Consider the following 22,806-nt stretch of genomic DNA (forward strand, 5'->3'; position numbering starts at 1 on the left):
TAGTCTGAATCAACGGACCCCCAACAGTCCTCACTAGGCTTCATCTAACTGAATACACATGTCTAACGTCCTTCTTAACACAATATAACCAACTGGATACTGCCACACATATTCACTGAGAGAGAGAGACTGACGGACTGACTGACAGACCTTCTGAGAGACAGACCGACTTTCTGAGACCTTCTGAGAGACAGACCGACTTTCTGAGACCTTCTGAGACCTCGAGCTCAGCCGTCGCCTTCCTTATATCCCCTTCATAATCGTACTCATATTCGGTCCTATCATAATCGTAATTGTAATCGATTCTAATCGTTACATCAGACTGTTAATTACGCCGCTTCTGTCGTACAGTCCGATTTTAATAAGCCACCTGCATCCTGTCACATCAAAGTTGACAGACCGTCTTTCGTATCGCTTCCCGAGATATTACGCCTTGGCATCAGCCAACACCTGCACTGTGACGTCAGACTGTAACACGTTATGTCTCTTGGTAACTTCCCCTAGTTACATATATATAGGCCTATATATAGGCCTATAGCATATTGATAATGGTAGGACCAGACGTTGGCACGAAATATATTTGCCGGACTGCCCTTTCTCGAAGGTAGTTTTCCGTAACGACGATTGCCCAAAAACAATAAGATCAAAATCACTAGGTACATCATTATAAGGATAAGCTTCTTTTCACTCTTTATTTGTGTACATTTTCATTTTTAACTATTATACTTTAAAACGTTTCATGCCCCCACAATTACTAGTCCTCGCCTCCCCTAGCCTCCCCCATTGGACGCCACCGGTTTGCGTGTGTCTTCACTATAGAGTCTTCGTGTATGAGAAATGATTTTTTCCATAATATTTGAGCTAACAGTCTTTGGTCTTCATTTATAAGTAGCGTAGCGAGGGGGGGGGGGCGTGGGGGGACATATGTCCCCGGGCGCCGACCTTAGGAGGGCCAAAATGGGTTGGAAAAATAAATTGAAAGGTTGAGGGGTGGGGTGCAAATCGAAATCTTGAGGGGGGTGCAAATCGAAAGTTGGTCCCCGGGCGCCGGGAAGGGTCGCTACGCCTCTGTCATTTACAAGGCCAAGCTTTCTCAGTTTGAGGTGCTCAAAGTCTTCCGCCCCAACACTAGCCCACACTCCTCTACCTCCCCCCCTCCCCCACACATTGGAAAAAGAAACAAAAACCATGTCACAAATAACCTTCTAGTATTTATTCTTATATCCATCTTTAAATCAACTTAAACATGTGTACATCTTACCCCTCGCTTCATGTGATTTCACTACACAAAAACGTCTTTAAAATGTTGTTTAATGTTTGTTCTTACTATAATCATATTGATGCTAGCGAGTATTTATTTCTTTGTCTACGTTTCGGATCATGAGCATAATAGAATAATAGCCTATATAGGGCCTAACACCATCCGAATCGTGGACATAGTAGCCTATATGACGTCATCAGGACAAAACAATGAACGGCTCCACCCACCGTTTTGTTGAACGTGAGACGGTCTGAGTAAACTCAGCTCTAATGGGTACCTGATTCATTTAGGGAGAGCTAAAGGCGACTGGGATTACAAATTGACCATACTGTGAATTCATTCATAGCAATATTAACAGAGAGTGATATTTCAACGCCAAGGGTAGACAAAGGTACAGAAAATAGTCCAAGTAAAGACAAGCAGTCAGACGTCAACGGGTTTCGAACCTACCATTCCACACGGCACCTATCGCCATCGCCTTCCATGCATCAAGTCAGACGTGTAACCGCTTCTACCACTAGGTCCTACTAAAATAAGGCTTTCGTGGCAGACCACTCTCTTGGCTTGTGCAGGTAGACGCGGGACGGCTTTGACCCTTGACCCGAAAGGTCAGACCGCTAGCTTTCATAAACACAACAAGGACCATTATTCGACCATACAAACGACACACACACAAATACCGAGACGATGGCACAGACAAATAGTAGCTTCCTTTAAATGGGTGTAAACGTGTAGGGGGGTGGAAGCAGGCGTTGTAACTGAAATAGCAATATATACAGAGAGTGATATTTCAACGCCACGAATTCATTCATATGACAATGCCACAAAAGGCAACTGAATTTTTTATTAAACTTTTTTTTTTTGGTAATATAATATGTGCACAACTATTACTGTTTTAGGCAATCAAATTTGGTATAATATGTTCAAACCTTTGTTAAAAATATGTTAAGAAATATGTAAAAACAGTTATTTGACCAATAATATTAAAGTTAAGTAAAAAAAAACTGTTAAGAAGTAATATTTAGGTAGGTTAATTAACACTGTTTAGTAATTTAAAAAATACCCAACTATCTAGCAATAAAATGTCATTGATGCGTCTCCCTGATAATTTCCGGTGTCCACTTCATCGTGCATAGAATGGCGCAAATCTGACCAATTCCCAGGATCAGCCAGACCACGTGTGAGTTAACCTAGCCTGCAGACACGCACGTGACCACACGCGCAACACACACGCCTTACTCACCTCGGCGGCCCGTCCCCGGGCCCTCAAGTTGGAACTGTCTCTTTAACTAAGATGGGGGCTTGGGAGTGGGCGTGGACTTGGACCGGAAACTGTTAACAGGCCAGCAGCTTTACTCAAAGACAGAACAAATTCTCTGTAAGCCGCTCTACAAAGAGCTTTGCATTAACGACGCGGCTCTCTTGCGGTGCCCGGAGCGGGTATTTGGCGACAGATAATTAGCATTCGCAGTTGGCCGCGACGTCCAGCCTTGTTCTGCAAGTCTTGGTGTCAAGTGCAGCCCCAGACCCGTCCTGTGCCGCATTCAAAGACAGGCGGAATTCGGCTACGGCGGTTCCAGACGTGGCACGGATTGTATCGAAATCTGGGGCCAAACAACTGACCCTCAGAATAAGCTGGGGGTGGGGGTGAGGGTATGAAGAGGATGCCCCAACCACTTTTTAAACCCCTACCCCCCCCCCCCACTACCCAGCCACTTGGATTATTGACAGTATTTAATGACCACCGTTTACAGTTAAACCAACAAATTGACGCTAGCTAGCGAGACTAAACAGTGAATTGTCTCCGTTTTGTTTGTATACATTCATGTCACTTTCTTCAGATACTGTCCAGTTGATTTCTATGAGATGATGTGCATTTTCATTTCTGTCGTTGATTTCTATGCGATGATGTAAAATCTGCATTTGCGTAGACAAACGGCCGCGCTATTTCTGTTCAAGTTTCCTGATGTACTGTTATGTCAGCACGAACAATGGCGGATCTATGTGTTAGATAAATCACTAGGACGAGACGAGATTTAGTACTGAATTCAAGACTGTTGTGGAATTAAGACATTATCTACAGCTTTAAGATATATGTAGCGACAATATATCCACAGATTTAGGAATTCTATATTTTCTATAACATTAAGATAGTATTTATAGATACAAGACTTGCGGACACTAATCACCAAAGTGACAGAAAATGTATTTATAGCTACAAGCGGGCACTATCAACCAAATATCTAGAAAATGTATTTATAGCTACAAGCGGGCACCTTCTACTAAAGATTTAGAAACTGTCAATACCTACAATACTTGCGGCACTACCAACCAAAGTGACATAAACTGTATCTATAGCTACAATACTTGCCGGCACTACCAGCCAAAGTGACAGAAACTGTATCTATAGCTACAATACTTGTGGGCACTACCAACCAAAGTGACAGAAACTGCTCCAGACATGTCTGGTTATCACGAGAGCTTCTGCCATCTTTTAGAACTGGATGGAGGGATGGATGGTCATCTAGAGCGAGGGATGGATGGTCAGCTTGAACGCGCGATAGATGGTCATCTAGAGCGAGGAGGGATAGATGGTCAGCACTGCGTTAACGACGAGGAGTGTTTGGAGATCGGCGCGGCTGATAATTCAAGCATGTACGTAGAGTGTTTATTTTTTATTCCTCGCTAAAACTGTGCACGATATACTGGTCTCAAACCAGAAATTATAGCCTCTACTTTAATACTTTTTTTCTCTTGAACTAAACGTTGGTAAATCCATCATTCCACCAAAGTTGAGTTTAGCCGACAGCTTTAAAAAATAGAATTGAACTTTTTGGGGAGTTAGTAGCTATTATATTTATCAAATTATAGAGAGAATCGCAGAGCTTACAAAAAATAATATAGGCTACTAAACGCCAATCACACAAAAATGTACCAACTTCAGGGCTAAGCATTCAATCCTCAAAACAAGTCGTTGGGTGGTGTTAACATCAGCTGTCATCGCCTCTTGCTCATACACTGTTCGATTAAGTGAATTTTCCCCCTCAAAATAATAAGCATCTTTTTAGCCAATGATGTAATTAATTATATTTTAAACATCCCTTCCCACGTTTTTCATCGTCATACATGTGTGGCTCCTTTCACCTCGTGAGGCTATTAATGCCTTGTAAAAAGAAAGATGGATTATTCTACAGAATTATTTTTTAAATAATAAAATATTCAGCTTAAAAGTCGTTTTAAATCCAACGTCAAACGGGTGGCTTAGAAGCTTGACTCGTTTTAAGAACAAACAGCAATACGCATCACTCCTCCAAAGACATCAGCTGTCATCGCTTCATGCTCACACATTGTTTATTTAGGCTTGAATACATTTTTTTCTTTAAAGATTACAGCTTTTAGTTTTGCCACCACCCGTATCTTTATGAATAATCTCTACAAAAAATTACCACAACCCATAAATCATATTCATGGCGCTACGGGTGGGAGAGGGTGTGGAAAAAGGGGGTGGGGGGTGGGACACCACTTTCCTCTCCCCTCCCCCCAAGAAACACTAGCTAAGATAGACCTGGAAGATTGAACGTCATTTGGGCTTGCAGCTTCAAAACGGCCCGTGACAAATCTAGAGACTCCCGTAATTTAGACTCCCAAAAAATGGGCTCCTGTCATTTGGCGTGTCGACAAAACGACTCCCATTATTACGTCTTCCGACAAATAGGCTTCCATCATTTCACGTTTCAACAAAAAGGACCCCGTCAAAACAATTCCAAAAAGATGGTCCCCTGTCAATACTAGACTAAAACGAGCTATTGGCCTCTTGTTCTACTTCATTTGGTATTCTCCCTTTGCTTGCAAAATATGTTTTCAAACGCCCACGTCATAGTCGCTTGGAGCCTATTGTTCACAAAATAAGGGCATGCTGCAGCATCCACCGCTGCATTGTTTTGTGACCGTTCCGTCTTGTTGCACGTGGACGGATTTTGTTCGTGGGTCGCTACGCCTCTGATATTTTGGCCCTTTTGTGGAGGCGATTTTGTCAGGGTCATTTTGCCGGTGGCCGTTGTGTCACGGGCCCTTTTTTAACGGTGCACTTCGTGTGGTTGGTGGGTTGGATTAATGGCTACGTATATGCCAAATGTGGTCCTACGATTCATTTGTCTGGTACCAGAATGTCGGGAGTAAAAATGTCTTGACCCAATATACCGGGAGCTATTATGTCGTGATCCCATTTATCGGAGGCCTATATGTCAGGAGCCCATTTTTTGGGAACCTATTAGTCGTGAGTCTATATGCCAAGAGCCCATTTTCGGGAACCTATTAGTCGTGAGTCTATTTGCAAGGAGCCCATTTTTCGGGAACCTATGTATCGTGAGTCTATAAGTCAAGAGCCCATTTTCAGGAAACTATGAATCGTGAGTCTCTATGTCCGAAGTCCACTTGACGGGCTCCAATATATCGGGGCTGTTTTGACCGAGTCATTTCGCTAGCGCGGTGATTTTGTCACGGGTCGATCTGGCTGTGAACTGCTTTTTGGGAATCTGTCTTTGGCTGTTCGTTACTGGCATTCAAAGATTTGGTAAATTAGACTTGGCTACGGTATTTATTGTAATTTTCAGATGATTTGAGAGCAAAGTTTGTTGTTTACATCGTCTTTTTATTCTAGCTCTGCCGACGAACTTCCATCTTGTGCGTATGCAACAAAGCGAGATCGATACCACCAGTATCACAAACACACCAGCTGCAGTATCGCACCCTCCAACGATTACCCTATACCAGATGACCAGGTACAACATGAGTATTCTACGATACCCCAGGATCGAACACTTTTAGCTTCAGACGACAACTACGAGTACTACGGACCCGGAAACTCTCTTGGATATCACGATAATAACGGTAATCGATTTTAGTAGTCGACTGTCTATAGAAGTGGGTAAACTTTGATGATGGTCGTCAGAAGCCTAAGCACATATTTTAGGAACAGTTTATTCCAGTCCACAATGTGAATAAAAATAATATACCCAAATAACTCGAATAACGTTAATATGGATTAAGATGCTGGGACGTGCAGATTTTTTTTTCTTCAGATTTTATAACTAGTTTTTTTGTAGCATGTTTATATGTTTATATGCATGTATTGAAAAATCTATATATATAATTCTCTTCTGGGAGACTTTAGAAAACAAGCTGCAAGCTCGCCTTGCAGTCCTCTCTCTTCCTCTCTATCACTACCACCCCCCCCCCACATGGTCTGGTGAGCTGTGGTCACGCTAATGTTTACAAGTAGAGCCGGGTTTAGTGACGGCTATTAGGGGCAGATAATTTAGTTTGAAACGATTTTAAACTAAGAGGAGGTAACTAAGAGGAGGCTGGTTTCACGGGGGGGGGGGGGGGGTGTAGGGTAGGGGTTGGGCAGCATTGGTACTGTCGAATTCACATTTAGAAATATATTTTAGTTTGAAGAGATAGATAGAGGCGTAGCGGCCCTTCCCGGCGCCCGGGGACAAACTTTCGTTTTACCCCCCCCCCCCCCTCAAACTTTCGATTTGCACCCCCCCCTCAAACTTTCGATTACTTTTTCCAGCCCATTTTAGCGCCCCCTAAGGTCGGCGCCCGGGGACATATGTCCCCCCCCCTGCCCCCCCCCCCCCCCATCGCTACGCCTCTGGAAATAGAAACAGAAATAGGTTGTAAAATAACTGCAAACAACTTATCTATTTAACATTTTGAAGCGTAAATGATTTTATCTAATAGAATTTGAGTTTCTGATTAAGATTTTTTATTATTAGGCCTACATAAGTGAAACTTTAAAAGATTTAATTAAAGGATTAAAAACATTAATGTGTTGTGTTCATTGTTTTTGTTTTGTGTTTTGTATTTTGTTTTATTTATGTGTTGCGTTATTTTGTGTTTTGTTTTGTATTTCATCTTTCTTTTCTACTCTTCAAAAAGTTTTTAAAATTTTACATCATATCGAACAATACTATGCAGCCAATATTTCTTTCGTACATTTTTCTCCGGGCGGGGCATTTCAAAAACTAAAACTGTGTTGGAGGCGTTTTAATTTTTCGGGGGGGGGGGGGGTACATTGTCTCTACAATACCATGTTAAAAGTAACTACCTTCCTTTCACAGGTCAATAATTTTGTAAAAGATGGCTACCCCTCTCCACAGGTCAATAATTTTGTAAAAGATGGCTACCCCTCTCCACAGGTCAATAATTTTGTAAAATATGGCTACCCTTCTCCACAGGTCAATAATTTTGTAAAATATGGCAACCCTTCTCCACAGGTCAATAATTTTGTAAAGTATGGCAACCCTTCTCCACAGGTCAATAATTTTGTAAAGTATGGCAACCCTTCTCCACAGGTCAATAATTTTGTAAAGTATGGCAACCCTTCTCCACGGGTCAATAATTTTGTAAAGTATGGCAACCCTTCTCCACAGGTCAATAATTTTGTAAAATATGGCTACCCTTCTCCACGGGTCAATAATTTTGTAAAGTATGGCAACCCTTCTCCACAGGTCAATAATTTTGTAAAGTATGGCAACCCTTCTCCACGGGTCAATAATTTTGTAAAGTATGGCAACCCTTCTCCACAGGTCAATAATTTTGTAAAAGATGGCTACACTTCTCCACAGGTCAATAATTTTGTAAAGTATGGCAACCCTTCTCCACAGGTCAATAATTTTGTAAAGTATGGCAACCCTTCTCCACAGGTCAATAATTTTGTAAAATATGGCTACCCTTCTCCACAGGTCAATAATTTTGTAAAGTATGGCAACCCTTCTCCACAGGTCAATAATTTTGTAAAGTATGGCAACCCTTCTCCACAGGTCAATAATTTTGTAAAATATGGCAACCCTTCTCCACAGGTCAATAATTTTGTAAAGTATGGCTACCCTTCTCCACAGGTCAATAATTTTGTAAAGTATGGCTACCCTTCTCCACAGGTCAATACCCGGGTAGCTGTGTCTACCAGTACGGGGTGCCCCGGGCCGCCGCGAACGTCCGGGAGAGAAAGCGAATGATGAGCATCAACGGAGCATTCGAGGAGCTGCGTCTGCACGTGCCCACCTTCCCGTTTGAGAAGCGCTTGTCCAAGATCGACACGCTGCGGCTGGCCATCGCCTACATCGCGCTGCTCAGGGATATACTGGTCTCGGGTTCGGATCCCCTGGAGTTTGTTGAGGCCAGCATGCACCGCAGGGACGACAACACGTCAGAGTGGAACACAAGCGGTAAGGCCGGGCGGAGGGGGGGGGGGGTATGGGGGTGTGGTAGGTAACTTAAATACAGTTGGTACAAGGGACGGACTGGTCGGATGGTAGCGCGCTCGATTGCTAACCCGAAAATGAGTTCGGATCTTAGACACGAATCGTTAATACGTCACCCAGTCCTCCCAGCTCTAATGGGTACCTGACTCAGCTTAGGGAACGTAGAGGCAACTGGGGATAGTGTTGCCAACACTATCCCTTCTTATGCCGAGGTCACCGAACTACTTCACCTGACTAGGTTCTAAAGCGTCCTTCATTTTTGGTGCAGTTGGTAACGATTTTTAGATAGTTTAAGGGCTATTGGTTTAGTTTCTAGTTTAGCTTAAGTTATCTGTCTTCCGCATCTTTCAAAAGTTTGTTTAGGTCAAAAGACTGTAACTTACCAAACGTTTTCTCCCCAGATCTGATGTCGCGTCTCTCATGGGTTCGATGGGAGAACCTACGCTGAGTGCCGCGGATGAACTTGTTTAAAAATAACTTTTCAAAGTGGCACGTGACAGCTAATTATAGCACAAAGATGGTGTGGTTGTTATTCCGACTGGCTGCTCACGTTTTCTGTTCCTGGTCTGTCCAATGTTGTCAGAGAATTGGAAGCAGACGTTCAAGGATACAAGAACTAGAGGAAAACCTGAACAAAATGTTTAGAATTGCTTCCTACAGTTATCCTTGGGAAGTGGTGTAGGGGGGGGGGGGGAGAGAGAGGAGGGGTGTTGTGCGCATTTGTGTTTTTAAGGTGATTAAAACCATCCTTGAACTTCCGAAATAAAAAAAAATCTCACGTTAAATTACAGCTGTTAACGATTATTCACAAGATTCGCTATATTTTATAATTTCATAAAATCACATGGTTATTATGTGAGTAAATACCCCCCCCTCTCCCAAATGACTCAATTCTGCCTGCGCCCCTGTTCATGGTCATGTGACTAGTTTTTCCAAATTTTGGCTTTTACTTGTAGGCCTGTGTTGTTGATGACAGTTATTTCGTTGAATTAACTCATTAAACCAGAAAGGAAGGGAGGTTATCGTCTGGACATGAGTGGTGTTGACATGCATCCACTCCTACTGTTTCTGACATCGTTTTAAGGGGCTGGAACTGTTTTGGATTTCAGTGTTACAGTTTACTGTAAGCATTTCATTGTCACGATTGGACAATAATCTTTTGGCTTTATTTTAAAAACTTTTTAGTAATTTCACGACGTCCGCGATTTTAAAAATTAATTTGACGCACTTCTAAATCAATCGCAGTAATTAAAGTAATTTCATTAAAAATTTCCATATACATTCATAAGAAAGAAAAAAATATATCACATTTTAATATAATTACATATTAATTAACTGATTAAAACGTAGTTTAAAGGTTATATTAAATAACAAAAGGGGAGGTAACATCTAAGCACTTGTGAACCTCCCTGAATAGGTTACGGCGTAGAAATGTTGGTCACGGGTTGTACGTTTCACGCCTCGCCTGAGATTCGACAATGAACATTGAGATTAGGCAAATCATAATTTTTCTGCAGTATATATCGCAAGCTACTGATTGGGTTTTGAAGCAAATATTTTTAGCTGCATGTGGTGCCGGAATGAAAAACTTAAATTATAGCATGTAATTTTCATTTTTAAAATTCATTATTACCAACAAAAAAAAAAAAAAAACAACATAAGACAAGAAAAAAAAATGTAATCAGCGTTTTTTCTTACACTGAAAATTAAAAATTCCCACTTTATTAAAACATTTTAACAGCCATGCTTATACCAAAGAAAGCAAGTTTGTTTTTTATTGTGTGCATTTAAAAGCCGTTTAAAAAAAAGTTTTCTTCACTGGCAAGTCTACATGCTGGTTTATTATCTTTTTTTTTGTATATCATGACTGTGTTGGTTTAAAGTTACTGAGCACAAGTTGTTCTGTATGTTGAGAGGAAGCCATATAATCTTTTAACAGATAAATAAACTGCTGGCTCAACATACTTCAAGATTACCTCTTAAATAGTCACAGCCCATTCACACAACAAACAAACACGAAATGTAACAAACAAATAAAAACAACAAATTCTACAAAAATATAAAAATAAAATATAACAAACACTAAATGTTGGAAAACTTTTTTATTAGTTAAACAAAAGAATCAGATGCTACAAGCAAACATACAACAAGCTTTAATCATAAAATCCTTATCTAAACTTCTACATGTTGCATGTTGGTAGAGGCTGGGACTGATTGTTCTATATTAGCTTGCTTGTTGGAATCTAACTGATAACATAAAGTCACACTTTTACCCTGTTGTACAGATGGACCTACAGAAGCTGTAGCTAAATATATAAGTACACCGAGCACAATAATCACTACACAACATCTAAATACTAAAAGAGAATTAATGAAGGTTGAAATTGCCTTATAATGAAAGCCAAACAGTTGTAAAAAAATGTACCTTCTTTCTTACAGGTTTCATGAAGTAAATTTGGTATAATCAAAATAAAAAATCAGGGTGAAAAGAAGTTTAAAAATACACAAATTATAAATATTTTAATACTTAATATAGAACAAAAATATTAATCAATTTAATACATGAAAAGCATGATATAAATGATTGTAAAAAAAAAAATAAAAAAAAAACTGGAATGTATAATATTGCACATAATTATTGCCAAAAAATAATGGTCCAAATAAAAATGCCTAAATCTATGGCAACATTTAATAAATAAATCACAGTGTTGTGAAAAAAAATCAGGCATTGATATGTCCTGTGTATAAAAAATGGACTAAAACAAATATATTACACATGGTATAACTATTTGATGTAGCACATCTACAATGGTAATGTTTGCATGTTGCAACAGACAAACACCAATGTGTACACCAATATATGGAACACATATGTCTACTTAGTTCTTGCATGTAAGATATTCAAAGTACACATTCTACATCAAACATAATATACATCAGTCAAGTCCACAGGCCAACATACAGGGAGTATTGGTCATCATATTGCCCACAAGCACCATGCAAAATGACTGTAGAGTCACAAGTCATGGATGGGCTAACTTGTTGGATCAGAAGAGATCTCTAGCACTGCAACTTAGTAGCAGTCACAACAAATATCTCTCTACATCCACTCTTACGGATTAACATTTTTCTAACTCAGTACACAACTTGCAATGAAACTCACTTTTAAATTGAAAAATTGTAACATTTTAGTCATGCTTAAAGCAAAAATTAAATAAGTAATTAAAAAATGCGACATTTAATTAAGATATAGAATTATATTGCACAAACTCTAAACAAAACTTGTTTTTATTGGTGTAAATCTAAATGTAAGCAAGCTTTGGTATGCATCAGATGAAAGCACATAGAAAAAAATTATTGAGCCGGTCTATCAGAGGTAGAAGTTGATCTCCATTGTAGCCAGGTGTTGGAAAATCTGCTTCAGCTTGGGGAAACTTGCCTCGTTGTAGTTGGCCACTATTTCGTCCACGTCTTCGCAGCATTTTTTTTCCAGTTCCCGCAGCTGGGCCAGCACGCAGTGACCTTTCTCCTCCTGTGTGTCCATGAGGTTACAGAGTTTCTTGTGACCCCGGTACAAGGCGTGACCCTTCTCTGCCTGCTCGGTGCCAGCTTCACTTGGGGGAGACACGGTGACGTCACCCACGGCAGCGCCAGGGCCGAAGAAGAATGGCTTGTAGATGGAGGTGGCTGGGTTAGGAGTGCCAGTGAACCAGTGGACGCTGGGTGCCAGGGCAGAGGGAGGAAGTAGGACAGACACCTGGCTGCCAGCGGTGATAAAGCCTCCGTCCATCATGCAAATACCTCCGTCTTCATCTCGCAGGATTTTGAACATGTCTTGGTAGCCAAATTTACCTGAGTAACAGAATTTGGTGATTAGCAGACAGAACAACAGGGGTTGATGACAGCACAGCAGGGGTTGATGACAGCACAGCAGGGGTTGATGACAGCACAGCAGGGGTTGATGACAGTACAACAGGGGTTAAGGGACAGCACAGCAGGGGTTGATGACAGCACAGCAGGGGTTGATGACAGCACAACAGAGGTTGATGACAGTACAACAGGGGTTGATGACAGCACAACAGGGGTTAAGGGACAGCACAGCAGGGGTTGATGACAGCACAGCAGGGGTTGATGACAGCACAACAGAGGTTGATGACAGTACAACAGGGGTTGATGACAGCACAACAGGGGTTAAGGGACAGCACAGCAGGGGTTGATGACAGCACAGCAGGGGTTGATGACAGCACAGCAGGGGTTGATGACAGCACAGCAGGGGTTGATGACAAAACAACAGGGGTTGATGACAGCACAGCAGGGGTTAAGGGACAGTACAATAGGGGTTGATGACAGCACAGCAGGGGTTGATGACAGCACAGCAGGGGTTGATGACAGCACAGCAGGGGTTGATGACAGCACAGCAGGGGTTGATGACAGCACAGCAGGGGTTGATGACAGCACAGCAGGGGTTGATGACAGCACAGCAGGGGTTGATGCCAGCACAACAGTCACAATAATGTCAACTTAGTTTTTAAGTCAGCCACAAAATTTTCTTTATTCAATAAAGACTTTTAATTTAAAAAATTAAAAAAAAAAAGCTAATTTATTGATTTTAATTTTGCATTTGTATAATTAGAAAAAGCAATATCTACCTGTGTTTGCAGCCTTTTCCATGAGCTCCCTCCCATGTCGGAATCTGAAACAAGTGCTGTTGGCCATGTCATGTGCTGACAAGGACTGAGAACAGAAAGTTGTCTTGAAGTCAAACGGCCCCATGTCTTCAGTGTACAGACCTAAACTTTTGGCTTCTTCTATTAAGTTAGGAGAGGTCAGGTCCATTTTGGTTCTTATGCTTAATTCATTGGAACAGTTTCTGTAGCCCTCTGTAAGAAAACATGGTGTTGTAGTTTGTACATTTGTTTTAGCTAAGGTAATACAATATGTAATATTATAACAGTTAAATGTATATGAATGTATGTTGCGAGTATGTGTCAGAAAAAGGCGAGATAAATATAAAATATAGTGTGGGTGTACGCATACGCGAGAGGAAGGGAAGAGAGAGATAGGCGCGGAAAAAAGATGGCGAAGTCTGGAGGTGATCACGATGCTTGTATGAACCAATAAAATATGAAATTTGCAGAAACAAGGCTTGATTTTTGGTTTTGTGTGTGTGTTATAGAAAGGTAGGAGAAAAGCCTGTGACAAATATGTATGACAGAAAGTAAACAGAGTAAGGAATGCACCATGTGCTAACACTGTAGACACCAGGTTGGGGTAGTATGACTCTGCTAGCTGTTTCTCTGATAACTAACAAAATCAAGAAAGCAAATGTTTGATCACCTGTGTCAGGCAGTTTGAATGTCTCTGATTTCTAATGAACATCTCAATCTAATCCACATGATGTTTCAACAAAACAAAACCAATGTATTGCTTGAATAAGCTAAACAGCAGCATCAATTCACTTAAATGCACTCTATAGGATTATCCATTACTATTGTAACCCTCACTCAGTGGGGATGCTTTTACCCACTGAGGTGTTGTGGTTTAAGACGGGCTGACCCTGAGATTCAGTACACACCGACACCGACAGTTGTTGTCCAGTACTCGTTTATTTACAGCATCGAGCCATGACGGCGATGCAACACAGTAGTACAAACGAACTAGCCAAGATAGACCAAAAGATCCAAACAATCCAAAAGACCAAAAGATCAAAAGATCAAAATAGAAAAAGAACTGTAGCCCTAAAACAAATGTAAAATAAAAAAGTTACATTCAGGACAACACCACGTGTAAGCTACAATATACACGGGTACAATAAATTATGTTTTCGGCCAGTACACAGTACTGCCAACAAGTACCAATAAGTAGTACTACAAAATAAATACTTAATTTAATACATCACCCTAACTAGTGTGCACATGCAGCACTAGCAGGAATACATAAGTAAGTATTTTAACAAACATAATTTAAATATCTACACTACCTTCATTAGGTCTACATCTTGGTCCACAGACAGCAGCCTTGCGTGTGCGACACGGCTAGGCACATGTCACATGACATGGAACACAGGTAATTTCGCTCACAAAAGCATAAAAAAACGTCAACAGTTCAGTTGCAGTCCCACAGGGGCCGCAACCCAATGAATAAAAACTTCATAGTTTTATCCCCCTTTGGCTGGTAACCATATGTGTTACACTATAATAAGAAACCCTCAGATAAAATTGATAATATAGAGTAACTGATAACTTGATCAAATGTCTCCATCAGATAAAAACATAATATACAAAACAATACAAAAACCCGCAAACTGTTCTATCCACCTACCTGTTATTTTCTCAGCAGCCCACAGTCTTCCAGCTGTCTCAAGAACCCAGGCTTCTGAGCTGTCTGCTATGAGGAAGCTGTTGTGGAAACACCATCCATTTTTGCCTGGCTCATCAGTACATGGCCCACCCTGGCCTGGGTTTTCTAGCAATGTGGTGAGGATGTTCAGTGCCTCGGATGCTGAGGAAGCCCTCTCTAGGCTCAGCCTACAACATACAGAAACAATGGGTGAATTATGTCAGCCTACAACATACAGGAACAATGGATGAATTACAATGTCAGCCAACAACATACAGGAACAATGGATGAATTACAATGTCAGCCTACAACATACAGGAACAATGGATGAATTACAATGTCAGCCAACAACATACAGGAACAATGGATGAATTACAATGTCAGCCTACAACATACAGGAACAATGGATGAATTACAATGTCAGCCTACAACATACAGGAACAATGGATGAATTACAATGTCAGCCTACAACATAAGGGACAATGGCTGAATTACTATGACAGCTATTAACATACAAGGAAATTGGGTGGTACCCTCTGATATACAGGCTGAAATGAGTTTTCTTTATAAATGTACAGCTTTAGCTTAGCCAAATAGATTGCAAGACAAGTGAAATAAAGTGCGACTACTCTATTATTATACTGCATCTTTTTTCTTTTTTTACTGACATAAGTACACTTGTTTGATGTAATATTCTATGACTCTAGTAGGTGCATATATTGTAAATAAAGAACAACTATTATATCTTGTTGATTTAACAAAAAGTGTACACACATCAATAAGATTTCATTGAAAACATGTTACCTGACTAGGTCAGTTCCAAGAAGTTTTTTCTCTAAATCTTCTGGTCCATTTAATTTGGTCCAAACTGGTGCATTCCCAACAGCCACACCCTTGTCATTAGCTCCCATCTCTGCCCCCCACATCCATGAGGGTTTACTCAAGATGACAGCATTTGTGTGTCCTACTTGATCCAGCTCAATGTAAGTACACTACAACATACACAAATGGATTGATACAACTACACTACACCAAACAAAATAGATTAATACAACTACACTACACCATACACAATAGATTAATACAACTAAACTATGCCATACACAAATAGATTAATACAGCTACGCTACACCATAAACAAATAGATTAATAGTTACACTTCACCATACACAGATTTATACAGCTACATTACACCATAAACAAATAGATTTGTACAACTACAGTACACCATACACAAATAGATTAATACAGCTACGCTACACCATAAACAAATAGATTAATAGTTACACTTCACCATACACAGATTTATACAGCTACATTACACCATAAACAAATAGATTTGTACAACTACAGTACACCATACACAAATAGATTAATACAGCTACACTACAATATACACAAATAGATTGATACAACTAAAATACACCATAAACAAATAGATTGATACAGCTACTCTACAACATACACAAATAGATTGATACAACTACAGTAAACAATACACAAATAGATTGATACAATTACACTACAATATACATGAATATATAAATATATACACAAATATACACTAACACTGCAAAATAAACATCAATATAAAAACACTAGAACACTAATATATCAACACAAGAACATGAGAAATTGAGATGGAGTTGCACTGTAACTTGAATATCTCACATACTGATCATGGACTAAACTCCTAAGGCATCCTTAATCCGGCAACTCAAGTTAAGAGAACTTAAGGCTGACCACACTATCCCTTCATATGCCTAGGCCAGGGAAAATCTACTTCACCTGCCCTATCTACTGTCATGCTTAAATCCAAAAAGAAATCAAAACAAGAACAATACAACATACAAAATATAACAGTATAATAAAACTAAAACGTCTACATTTGTTCAGTGAAAATGCCTCCAGTACACATAAGTAAAGAGAATGCATTAACTTTGTTTCTTACAAAACTTACAATTTGTAAGATTAGTCCATTAAAAGAAAAAAAATTATCTTGGTCATCTTGAGACTACCAGTAAAAATCATCTACTCAACTGCTCAATGTAACTGCCTGTCATATATTAAATGAAAAATAAAACTACCTTGACTTTTTCACCATCAGGGTAATCTTTGGGTGGACAGTATATGACATCTTGCACTTCTGAAGCTGGTCTGTTGGAGTTCTTCCCAAACACAACAGCATTATGGGAGGTCACAGGGGGCAGCACCACAAATAAATCAGCCATTATCCTTGCTGAAAGCAGAAATTATTAACATATTTTACACATTTGAAAAGATGGTTATTGTTATACAACCATCTTCATTGGATGTTAGTTCTTTATTTCTTATTTGAGGTGAGCTCTGAGAGGTATTTTTAGCTACACATGGAAATAATGTAAAACCAAGACATTTGGTTGTATTAGAAAAATAGTTACTAAATAATATTTCTAGCAACTTTGATATGTGTATATTCCTCGTTATTTTCAGATCTATTGGTTATTTTTTTATAATCGTTAGATTATAGTAATCTTGTCATAAACAATTCAGAACCTTGGTTCCAATAAATAAAGCAGGCTTACAAATCAGCACTAGATCAAGTTTTTTCTACAGGTTTCACAGTGTGTGCTATAAAAATTATTTTCTTTATTTTGAATTGTAACTTTTGCGGGGGTTCCTCAAACTCAACTAAGCTTCAGTTAAGAAAGTGAACATGACTATGGCTTTGAAATTGGCATATGGAAATGTAGCATTGACCATCCTGGTCCAACTACAGAGAAGAATAGGCACCACCAATGCGGATGTACTGAGGCATTACTTCATTGTCACTCCCTTTTGGGAAGGCCTGAGGTTAAGGAATGTGACGTTATATATTTTGTATTTATGTGAAAATTAAAATGACAGAATTGTGCACAATTGAGGGACTTAAGCTTATAGTAACTTGAGGGGTAGAGTGTTTGTAGGTTAGGTGGGAGGGGCACAAAATAAGTCATCATTTACTGCGTTGACAAAACTATGCTTAAGATGACAAGTCCCTTTGAATCTACTAAGTCTCATGAACCTATGGCCTAGTCCTACGCCCATGTGTCTTGCTGGCTCTGATGGGGGTTTGCTTGTGATGTTGCGCCCATTTGAGTCTACCTAGCTTAGACTTAGGTAGACTTCAGCTCGTAAACACAGTGACAGGTCTCGAGTCTTGAATTTTTTTTTTATTGAACCTAGTTTTCTCTAGATCTAGAATTGACTGGACTGACTCTAGTAGTCTAGCCTAGCTAGATCTAACTATAATTAATTTAATAACTTACTTAGCCTAAATTCTTCTTCTTCTTCGTTCTTAATTGAGAATATGGTGGAGGATTTAGACAACAAGTCCAACTTTGTGAATAAACCGGACTGTGGTCTCCAGATCAGCAGGTGCCCCATATAATTTTTCCCTGAGTGGATTGAGCAGGGGCCAGTGTCTGACTCGCGCCTGGCTATATAAAGAACATTCCTGGAGGACGTGCTCCGTATTTTCCGAGGCCATACCACAAGGGCATATTTCGCCACACCCAATTTTTTAGTTTTTTATGCATGTGTTGATTTAGTCTGTTATGGCCTGCTCTAAGTCGAAAGATTATGTATTGTTGTTTTCGTGTCAAATTATAATATCCATCATCTTTGTTGTAGTGAGGGTGTGTGTCAGACCACATTTGCGGTTGTTTGTTTTTTATTATTCTTTTTATTTCTTTTGGGTGTAGCGAGATTTCCACCAAATTTTGCCAGCTGGTCTGCGATCTCGTTACCCTGGATCTGGCAGTGGCCTGGGATCCACTGCAGCACAATTCTGCTGCAGGTATTTATTAGCCTTTCTAGTGCTGTCCTAAGTGATTGAGTATAGGACTCTGGATTTTTTAGGGATTGCAGGACAGATTTGGCATCTGTAAGAAATACTATCTGACTATTTGGAGATTCAGGGTGTTCTGACAGGAGGTTTGCTGCATGCTCTAAAGCTTCTTTTTCTGCCCTAAAATTGTCGGATAGGCTGCCTGTGGCTATTGACTGTTCCAGGCTTTCTCCGCTTGGCCATTCAATAAGGACGCCAGCCCCTCCATTTTTTGTGGCATCTTCAGCTGAGCCATCTGTGAATACTCTAATTCAGGTATTGCTGGGGTACTGATCCTTAATGTGTTTATTTGTTATTTTCTTTAGTTCTTCTTGATCATAGTCAGATTTTTTTTCTATGGTGTCTATTGAGTCACTAATGGTTAAATGACAGTGGTGATCCAAGGCGGGTAGAGGTTTTGAGTTTTGATTGCTTCAGGAATGATGTTTTCAATTTCATATTTCTTTTTTAGATTCTTTGCTTCTTTGATGAAACATTTATTAATATAGAATATACTTGAATATAATATAGACTAGATCTATTAAAATCTAGATTCTCTAGATCTAGTAGAGATCTAAGTTTTAATAGATCTATAGGCCTATTTAATAATACCGGCTAAGTCTAAGAGTAAGACTAAGCACTAAGAGTCTAAGACTAAGAGTAAGAACTAAGAAGAACTTATTAATATTCAGTTATTAACTTATTACTAAAATATTAGGCCCTACTTAATACTTATTATTTTAAGACTGAAGAGTGAAGAAGATTAGTTAGACTAGAAGAATAAGAAGATTGCTTCAGTTTTATTTTTAAATCATCAGTCTCAGTAGGCCCTAATTGTTAATTATTAATTAATTAGACTAATTAGTAGAAAACGAATAGAATTAACCTTTGGGTCCTTTGCCTAATAAATATTAGATCTCTATATCGTATTTCTGGAGCAGAGTTGTCTAGAAACACTGGAATCTATAATGATTTTTAATGTTGCAGACTATGGTGGAATGAGAGTGAGTGGAATCACTTGATTTCTTCGATTAATCAAGGGATGCCACTGTTATTTAATGCCCCTTTCTTAGCCCGAGAGCATTACCTTTTCCTGAAACGATTTGCAAAATTGAAAGCGAAACAAGGGAAGGGACTTCACTGTGAAATACTTTTTAGGTTCTGCTGTAGAATACTTAGTCTTAGTAAGTTAGTAACATACATACAACAATAGATCTAGATCTATTTAATATTTAATTTAAGTTCATACACATTTATCTATTAATTATAATTTAGGTAAAAATTTAGAGAAAACCCTTGATATTTCATAGTATCCGCCGCCAACCAATCAAACGCGCGCTTTCAGCGCGTTTTGGTTGGCGGCTGACGTCACGATGACGTCACGCGACCCGTAAACACGGCGTTTTTGGAGCTAAAAAGGGCCGAAAAAGCCATTTTTTCTACGTGTAGTTCGGATTTTTTTACGTTTTTTAAAATGGGCCCGAAAATGACCCTTTTTAGAAATGGACATAGCCATTTTTTCGAAGAATTAATTTAAAAAAGGGCTGTTTTGAGCTATGTTTCCATGTAAACAAAGGCCCATGTCAACACGTGTCAAACCACGTGAAGGCACCCGATCGACGATTTCGGTCACGCATGAGTGGTTTTCGTACGTTCTCGTGAACTAAATACCAGTTTCTTGACAACAAATTGGAAAACGACAATTTCGTGAAAATAACGACCCTAGCCTAGAGGAATGGCTTTTGAAGATTATTAAATAAAAATCGATGTATTGGCTACATGTGTTGATTCTAAAGTTGTCTAGCCTATAATTGACTAGTAGGGCATGCTGAAACAACGGCCTTAGGGCGCCGTGTAGTGTGTAGTTTCGCCGCTAAATGTAAATTAATCAGCCCGGCCGCAGATCGACCGCAAACTGTTAAGTTGGTTGAATGTGAAAAGCATACTACTTACAAATTACTTTTGAATATTCACATCACACAAAATAATCCCAAAGAAAGCACAAAATAAAATCCGTTAGAAAAGCATCACCATGAAATTTGAAAACCACAGTATGTCAACCTTAACCAGCCATCTTTGGCTCGATCTAGATCTAGAGGTCATTCTTTAGCCTACACATGTGCCTTGTCAACCAATTTAGTTTCTGACGGTACACGACATTTAGATCAATATATTAATTAACAAACTAACTGAATTCCAACATTCTATCACTCTAATCCTAAAATGAAACAGAATTTGAAGCACAATGATCTAACGAATAAATCCCACTCTAAGTAAGTGTCGCAGCTTTAATCCTGGATAGAACCATAGTGTGTAGTCGTGTTGTGAGTAAACTTGCACGAGATAAAACGCCGACCTAGACCTTCCTGATGTGTATGGCCCCAAAGTTAAATGCTGGGAGTAGGGGAGGGGAATTTAACACCAGAATAGATTTTTTTTCAATAGTTTAGTAGTTCACGCATCCTAACGGGGTTGAAAGTGTAACTTTATTATATTCAACTAGGCAAAAGGTGGAGGGTGGGGTCATTTAAACGACGGAGCTATATTTGTAGTCCACGAATACGGGGAAGCCGGTATTTGAAGCCGGCATTTCATTATCGTCATTGCTATTGAGTACAACCCTTTATTCTAGTTTAATGCTCGACTAAGCTACTCATTACGAAATCTAAAAAATGCCGTAGTGCTACCATGCAAAAGTAGCCTAATATTTCTACTGAATGGGGTAGGTATTTGACTGTGTTTATTTAAATGCAGATCCCGTTAGCCTAAAAATATTTGGATACACATTTTAGTTATATAGTAAGGATTAATTTTATAATACAATGCATATATTCTGGTAGTCCTTCAAGTATTAGTAGTTATTGGACTATCCATAACTTGTATTTCAAAGATTTATAATGAGCGGGATGCACTCGATGTTTTAAGTGCTACATTCGGTAGCTGTTACTTTGTGCATGACAACATCCCAATAGTTCACTGTTAATAATGTAACCTGAGCTTGACGAGACTCCCATCGCCAAGCAATCGTATGATAGACCCAGCAAGCATCACTCGTTAAATTCGACATGACTATACCAGTCCTTGATTTTCATTACTGCCTTGAAACGCATAGTTCTTGGTTTAAAAAAAAAAACGTCTTCCCCCCCCCCCACCCCTTCCCGCTAGCGCCGACGTCATCATAAGCCAATACCACGGTGCATTTTTTTTTCACCGAGTATAACACACACCTCTCTCCCCCTCACAGCAAGCGCCAACAACGGTCGCCCAAGGCCAATAACACGCACCACGGTGGATTTTTTTTTCACCCACCCGCCGCCTTACAGCATACCGCTAGTCTTTACAAACGGGGTTACAAGTTTAACTTTGAGTTCAAGAAGGGGAGAGGGTGGTATTGAAACAACGATGTTCTTTAATAATATGTTTAATAGTACAAATACATAGTAAGAAATTATACTTACCTACTTCTATAGCATCATACATAATTTTATAATTAGCAAATTAATTAATTAATTAAGTCTAATGATAATGAAGGGAGATAGTTTATTTTGGTTAAGGCACGACACACAACACTATGCGTGCGTGGTATGTGGCCTGACCGACCGAAAGGAGATTGTTTATATTATTGTTTTGAGTTTATATTTAACTCAATGCAACGAGCCCGCCGGTTGGCTGAGGCCACGCCGGGGGGACGATCTGTCCGGGATTCAAAGGGTCGATTCTAAATATCATCCATAATTTATATTAGAGTCTAGATCTCTATATTAACTTTATTAGTTATTAGACTAGATTCTACCTAAATAAATTGTCTAGAGTCTAGGTACTAGGTAGAATTATAGGTAATCTATCGTTTTGGGTACGTAAAATCGCCCGCGATTTGTAATGTGAAAAACAGGTGACTCCTTAAGTTTTAATAATTATTTCACATTTTGAGGAGGATTTATGTTTTAAAAAATTCAAAAATGTTTCCTTGATTCATTTATGTACCTGTTTTTAAACAATTGAATTAAAACTATTCCGTAATAAATGAAGACTAGCGATGTTTCCAACAGATGCAACCATGCTCATCTACTATAGCAGCCATCTTGTCT

At 39.4% G+C, this 22,806-nt stretch overlaps 3 protein-coding genes across 9 annotated transcripts in view; 2 read left to right on the forward strand and 1 right to left on the reverse strand.

Annotated features, from left to right (window-relative positions):
- The first annotated feature begins 3,722 nt into the window (after positions 1-3,722).
- On the forward strand, positions 3,723-9,178 carry LOC131940828 (uncharacterized). The gene is made up of 4 exons (XM_059299683.1): positions 3,723-3,916; positions 5,922-6,151; positions 8,209-8,496; positions 8,934-9,178. Exons 1-4 carry the CDS (start codon positions 3,723-3,725, stop codon positions 8,978-8,980), a joined length of 759 nt encoding a protein of 252 aa, XP_059155666.1. The 3' UTR covers positions 8,981-9,178.
- A 1,448-nt stretch (positions 9,179-10,626) lies between these two features.
- Positions 10,627-22,794, reverse strand: LOC131940833 (secernin-2-like). Of its 3 annotated transcripts, none has more exons than XM_059299698.1 (6): positions 22,703-22,794; positions 16,959-17,110; positions 15,676-15,863; positions 14,854-15,059; positions 13,182-13,412; positions 10,627-12,384 (listed from the first exon to the last, which is right to left on the reverse strand). In XM_059299698.1, exons 2-6 carry the CDS (start codon positions 17,100-17,102, stop codon positions 11,903-11,905), a joined length of 1,251 nt encoding a protein of 416 aa, XP_059155681.1. In that variant the 5' UTR covers positions 17,103-17,110; positions 22,703-22,794; the 3' UTR covers positions 10,627-11,902. The 3 variants fall into 3 exon arrangements, with proteins under 3 accessions (XP_059155681.1, XP_059155679.1, XP_059155680.1); XM_059299696.1 differs by lacking the exon at positions 22,703-22,794 and adding an exon at positions 22,177-22,287; XM_059299697.1 differs by lacking the exon at positions 22,703-22,794 and adding an exon at positions 19,605-19,742.
- Positions 19,811-22,806, forward strand: part of LOC131940832 (UPF0415 protein C7orf25 homolog) — a 100,103-nt gene continuing 97,107 nt past the window's right edge. The window contains exon 1 of one of the 5 annotated variants that reach the window (XM_059299688.1): positions 19,811-19,876. The gene's annotated coding sequence lies outside the window, so the exon portion shown is untranslated. Of the gene's footprint in view, positions 19,903-22,073; positions 22,159-22,345; positions 22,430-22,457; positions 22,465-22,806 lie in introns of those variants that run through there. The other 4 variants (XM_059299687.1, XM_059299689.1, XM_059299686.1 and 1 more) reach the window with 4 other exon arrangements.

Source organism: Physella acuta, unplaced genomic scaffold (genome assembly GCF_028476545.2).
Source record: "Physella acuta isolate Inbredline_101_S28 unplaced genomic scaffold, ASM2847654v3 ptg000333l, whole genome shotgun sequence".
NCBI lineage: Eukaryota > Metazoa > Mollusca > Gastropoda > Physidae > Physella > Physella acuta.